The 6,000-nt window shown below is 57.2% G+C and overlaps 1 protein-coding gene across 7 annotated transcripts in view; it reads left to right on the forward strand.

Annotated features, from left to right (window-relative positions):
• LOC140658942 (ankyrin repeat and fibronectin type-III domain-containing protein 1-like) overlaps positions 1-5,685 on the forward strand; it is a 260,543-nt gene extending 254,858 nt beyond the window's left edge. For all 7 annotated transcript variants that reach the window (XM_072878028.1, XM_072878030.1, XM_072878031.1 and 4 more), the window contains 5 exons: positions 169-337; positions 587-753; positions 1,342-1,552; positions 1,871-2,538; positions 4,555-5,685. In XM_072878028.1, coding sequence (XP_072734129.1) covers positions 169-337; positions 587-753; positions 1,342-1,552; positions 1,871-2,538; positions 4,555-4,842 — 1,503 coding nt within the window. In that variant the 3' untranslated portion in view covers positions 4,843-5,685. The remainder of the gene's footprint in view (positions 1-168; positions 338-586; positions 754-1,341; positions 1,553-1,870; positions 2,539-4,554) is intronic.
• The last annotated feature ends 315 nt before the right edge of the window (positions 5,686-6,000 follow it).

A 6,000-nucleotide genomic window follows, 5' to 3' on the forward strand; every position in this document is an offset into this window, starting at 1 on the left:
AAGAGGGGTGTGCAGACTATGATTGAAGCAAGGAGCCTCTGGCTGTGTGCTGAAACAGCAGTGTCCCCTGGCTGTGGGTTGTCCCTGAGGGCTCCTCTGTGGATGAAGACTCAGTGGAGGACCCACCAGGTGATGTTTGCAGCTGTTATCTCCAGTGTCTTCTTGCAGGCCAAAGATTTCCGTTTGTACAGCCAAGAGGTGCTGGACTTTGGAGGCCAGGTCTCCTTCCTGCTGCTGCTGCCGCCATCGGACGACGTCTGCACTGCTCCGGGCCAGAACAACCCCTACACCCCTCGCTCTGGCTTCCTCACACTGCCGCTGCAGATCTTCGAGCTAGGTGAGGAGTCAGAATGCCAAAACCCAACCTTGCTGGTCTCCTTGTCCTCTGAGACCTCCTGAGAGCTGGGATGGGCAATGAGGTGGGCTGGAGCTCCTTTACCTCCCCCTGGAGAGGAGGGATGGAGGGGGATGCTAAGGGCTTTCCGGGTGGGCTAGAGTGTTGCCTCCTCCCTGTGTTGGGTGAGTGCGGAGGAGCCCGTTAGGGCATCCACAGCAAGGGACCTTACATTTTTCATTCCCTTCCTAGTCCACTTCTTCACATATGACCGGGAGTTCATCACTCAGTACTGCCAGGTGTCCGCCCTCCTGGAGCTGGAGTCGCTCCTCTCTCAGCAGAGCCTCAGGGAGGCCTTCTCCGACACTGAGCTCTCCACTGCAAAGCAGAAGCACCAGCAGGTTCAGGACTACATCCAGGTATGTGGAGCAGGACTGTGCTGGGAGGGAGCTAGGCTCAATGGTGCCCATGGGACAAGGCCAGGACAGTCATGCCCTGGATGAGCTGCAGGAGCATCCCCACCGGAGCTGTTCACTGGTGTTCCTGTCTGTGACCCCATGGGGTTTCTCCAACATGGCAGACAGTCAGCAGCAGCAGGCAGGGCTTCGTCTAGCAACTTCTGACTGCCATGATCACCTAAAAAATCCTGATTAGATAGCCAGAGGCTCCTGCTCTGCAGGTCCCCACCTTGCTAGAAAAGGGCCTGGAAGTGCATTTTGGGATGGACATGTGAAAGAGCACCCCATGCCACCCCCTTTCCCAGCACCCCTGTCTGCAGCAGGCAGGTCCTGCTGAACCAGCAGTTGCTGGTGGTTGAAGCAGCATCTTCCCACCCAAGAGCACTTTCTTGGGACTTCCTGACTCGGGGATTCCCCTCCTTGGGGATTTTCCTGAAGCTTTCACCTCTTGGGAAGGGTGTGTGGGGAGACCCTGTGTTGTGCTGTGGAGGTTTTTTTGTTGCTGTCATTTGCTTTTTGAAAGGGATCCTTCGTTTCCTATTTTGGCAGCAAATGGAGGAGATCTGGCGCGAGATGCGCTGGATTATGGATGCCCTGCAACACGCCCGGTACAAACAGCCCTCCTGTGGGGTGTCTCTCAGTGGCTTCCTCAGTGAGGCCACCAGTGCAATGAAGGAGAAAACCCGATCCACCTCGTCCCACCTCGACTACCTTCCCTCCCCGGCACCCTCGCCAGAGACCAGCCGTAAGCTCAACTCTGGTAAGGACCTGGCTTTGTAAAGCTCCTACCTGGTGGGCTCAGGGGTGCCTGTGCTCGGGGGAATGGGAGGGCTGCTCTGTCTGGCTGCACCATGTGGGTGCAGGCAGGGCCAGCATCGGGAGTATGGGCAGGGCAGTCGGTCTCAGCTGGGGCAGGACCTGCTCTGCCTGTGCCTTGGTGAGCACAGCACGGGTGTACAGCAAGGGTGTACAGTGTTTACCGCTCAGGGGCTTCCTTGGATGCCATCTGGTGCAAACCCTCAGCTGGGGTTGCTGACAGCAAGGCTGAGCCCCTCTGCTTCTCTTATGCCCCTCGCAGACTCGCACGGGCTGTCGGACGAGGAGGGCTCCTCAGAGGTGTTCCTGGCCACCGACAGTGACTACGACTCCAGCAGGGCGCAGAGCCCGAAGGAGCTCGACCTGGTGTACTCCTCCTCGGGGCCTGAGTGCTGCAGCAGGAGAGTCTCCCGCACGCTCCGGGACAGTGCCCCGGACGTCCTGCAGACCCACGAGCTCAAGACCCCACCGCCACCGCCACTGCCACCGGAGGAGCCCCGACCACCCCCTGAGCTCTACGACAGCGATTTTGTCCTGCCCAGCCGACAGATCGAGCTGCTGCGCATCACGGAGAAGCGGCAGGCATACTGCGTTCGAACCAGCAGCCTGGACTTCCCCAAGCCACTCTGCCAGGTGGCCAGAAAGTCCTGCCCTGGCTCTGTCGACAGCTCCCCGACAGAGAGCAGGACCGCGGGCCACTGCGGCCAGCTCAGGCTGGGGACTGGCTCAATGCCCAGCCCCGAGCATGGCCAGGGTGGGCAGGGCTCTGAGCCTGTCTTCCGGACGCACTCAGTTGAGTGGACTCAGAGCTTCCAGGATCAGCCAGAGCAGCCCGGGTGCTTGGCCGACCGAGGGAAGAAGCTGGGCTCTGTCACATTGTGGGTCTGCCCTCAGTACGAAACCGGACTCTCCAAAGAGACCAGTGTCAAGGTACCGGAGCCTGCAAAGGGCAGCGTTGCGGCTCTGCCGTGCCCGGATGGAAAGGGCTGGCAGGATGGGGAGGCAGGCAACGAGGGCTCACATGCCCCTTGCCTGGCACTGCCCTCTCCATCCTCCACTGTCCAGGGGTAAGGTCCCCTGGAGACTTGCGCCCCACGTCCCTTTGTCTCTGCAGTAGTGACGAGGCTCCCAGCAGCACGGGATGGGACGCATGGCTCTACAGGAGCGATAGCTGCTGCTGCAGAGGGGGCGAGCCAGAGCCACGGGTAGGGTATTTCTGGGGGACAAGGCAGTGCAGCCATGCTTCAGTGCTCTGTCCGTGGTTCAGCGCCTGACAGCAGGTTAGTGCCAGCTAGGGTGAGCAGGGAGTGAGCAAAGGTCACATTGATGGGTTCCCCTCGCCACATCCTGGTGTTGAAACACATCAGCCCCCTGGCTGAAATCCAGCTGTCACCCCCCTGCTCTGTCTCCGACACTCCCACAGCCTCTCCTCCCCTCCTTCCAGCCCTGTGTGCCTTTGGAGAAGGCAGAGCAGGAGCCGCTCGCCTCCAGCCCGTGAAGGTGAGCAGGCAGAGCTGCCTCCTTGCTGCAGGCCTTAGGGTCCACTGGAGCCGCTGTGTGACCGGGTTCCTCTCCGTGAGGGCTTTGCTGCTGAGAGCTGACCCCCCACTCTGATCACCCTCCCCTGCTCCGGGTGGGATCCCCCATAGAGGAGGACCCCCAGGGCACACATCTTGGGCAGGTCCCCCTCCGGCTCTGCCACCTCCTTTGCTCCCAGCCACGAAGTTCCTTCCCCTGTTGAAATTTCCCTTCTGACATTCCCGGTGCCCAGAGCGGAGTCTGACAAAGCAGCCTGAGCACAGCCTGCCCATAAAATGGCAGAGGAAGGACAGAGCCAACAGGCTGATGGGTTTTATTGCTCGGGAGTTTTGATAGCCGGTTTCTCCGCACCCAGCGGGGACGTTAGAAGCAGAGAGGAATCTGACTCGCAGTATTTATTTTCCATTTGAGAAATTACCATAGATTTCTGTGCAACTGAAGCGCAGCCCTCGGGTTCCTGGCGGGCTGCCCACGTGGCTTTTGAAGTTGCAAAGCTCTGGACATGCCTGCTTGAAAGCGTTTTACGATGTTCTTCTCGAAGAAAGCCGAGTTCAAAGGAAAGGCTCCTCGGCTGGCGTAAATCAGCTGAGCCCTGCGATGATTGTTCGGAGCTGGCAGGGTTCACGTGGGCCAAGGGCTCGGACCACCCTGCCAGGGCACTGCTCACGGCACTCCGCAAGCCCTTACGGGTGTGCCAAAGGAAACCGTCGCCGTGCCCAGGCAAGGACGGAAGTCCCGCTTTGGGCCTTTGAAGTCAAGTAGCGGGCTCCCGACAGTCGTTAGCAGCCAGAGCCCAGATGAGCTCGTTTTCTCAGCCGTATTCGGGATTGAGAGGGCAGTCCCCAAGAAAGCAGAGAAGGAGAGCGAGGGTAGCTGTTGGTGGGAGAACCCCGTGCTTGTGAATGGGACGAAATTTAGTGCTGCTTCCCAAAGGGGCTTCAACTCAGCACCATTAGTTTGGCAGAGCTGTTGTTGGTTCAGCTGGTCTGACGGTCTGGATCCTGCTCGCGAGAGGGACTTTACGCAGATGCCTCAGTGGTGCCAGGAGCAGGGCTGGGGCTGAGCCCTCTCTGGCCGCAGGTAATGGGATGGTGGGGCAGCCTGAGCGGAGCGGGCGAGCCATAGGTGACACATGCAAGAGTTGAGCTGTAAGGACTCAGAGAGTGCAGCGGAGGCAAGAAAGCCGTGCATGAGTTGGGGCCCCGGCATGCCGGGCGTCCCTGGGCACAGTGTGCCTGCGGCTCTGCACCAGGCTGCTGCCGCTTGCTCACTGGGCACCTTTGGGGTGACTGTTCCTCTGCCCTAATGATCACCGCTGTAGGACACACTGTGTGCTGCCTCTGGCCCCTGGTTCCTCCTTGTTCCTCCCCCTTACCATCCATCTCTCCCACCTTTCTCTTTCCACAGCTGCACATCACCAGCCAGACATCCGCTGGGGAGGTGGTGAAGCTGGTGGTGCTTGAGATGAACAACATCTCCCGCGGCGTGCTGGGCGACTCGGCTGCCTTCTGCTATGGCGAGGAGCAGCTGGAGCACTTCGGACTGGTGTTCGCCTCCGACGAGAGCGAGCGGTGGCTTCCCGATGACTTCTTGCCTCTGTCCCTCCAAAGTACCCAGCCCGAGGGGCGGTTCTACATCCGGATCAAGGAGACGTCCCCTCTGGTGCTCCAGTACGGGCCAGCGACCACTGTATGAGAGGAGGAGAGCTGGCCGGGTGGCGCAGGGACCTCAGCTTCCAGAGAGCAGACAACTCGTCTCTGATGCTTCCTTCTTCCACAGACACCCTCTCATCAGGCGTCCGTGCGGTGGAATGGGATCATACTGGGCTGTGTGTTATTTGTTTGTGTTTTTTTTTTTTTTTTTTTTAACCAAAGAGACATCGAGACTCAGTTTTTCTGACTGCAGAAGAGGAGGGTGGAGTGCGGACACCTCAGAGCTTGGGAGGAATCTCTGCAGGAATGGAATTTTTGAAAGTAAACATTTTTAAGGGGAAAGGGGGGGAGAGAGAGGAAAAATATTACAAGAAGCAGCAGCAATACCTTTTTTTTTTTCTTTCTTTCTTTTTCTGAAAAGCCTTGTTTGGGATTCACTGAAGGCAAAGCCACAGAGGATTGCTGGGGAGGGTTCTGGTGTCAATGGGGAGAGGGCACGAGTCACAGGGACAGCACTGAGAAGGGTGTTTTCCTATCTGCCCTCCTTTCACTGTACCTGGAGAAACAATTTTTGCACATAGTTCTTGGAACAAAATGATATTATTATTTTTTTCCTGAAAAAAATTAATAGTACTAGAGACACTGGAGTTGTGTAAGAGGTGAAGACCCTTTGACTTGTTTTAAAGGCAAAAGGAACCCACGCAGCCAGCCCCACGCACACACAGACGTGCACACAGCTGTGTTGATACCACCACTAGAGGTTTGCTATAGGGCATCTACTGCAACACCCTGCGCGCCACCCTGGGATTTCCTTTCCTCCTCAGTTGCCGTTTTGTTCTGGTGATTGTGCTTGGCCTCTCTTGTATGTCCTATAGCATGCCATTTTGTTAGCCACTAGGTCTCTTGTTAAGAAGATTATTTTTCTGATCTCCTGTGGTCCATAGTAAAGATGACTGCTGCTGACTGCTTATCACTCTTTTCCTTCTTGCGGCTCAATGTGTAGTGTTCCTTCATTCCCCAAATTAGCCCTCATTTCAAGGGCTGGGTTCATCTTTCCCCAGAGCGTTTAATGGGATGCTTTCCACCCCGTGGAGGTTTACGTTAACACGCAAATTGCATGTGTGGGAGCAAAGTGCAAGTTAAAAATGTTTTTCTGGGCTTTGTTGCTCTGTAACGCAGTAAAATAAGCTTTGGCATGCAA

The sequence above is a fragment of the Ciconia boyciana genome, chromosome 13, assembly GCF_034638445.1.
Source record: "Ciconia boyciana chromosome 13, ASM3463844v1, whole genome shotgun sequence".
NCBI lineage: Eukaryota > Metazoa > Chordata > Aves > Ciconiiformes > Ciconiidae > Ciconia > Ciconia boyciana.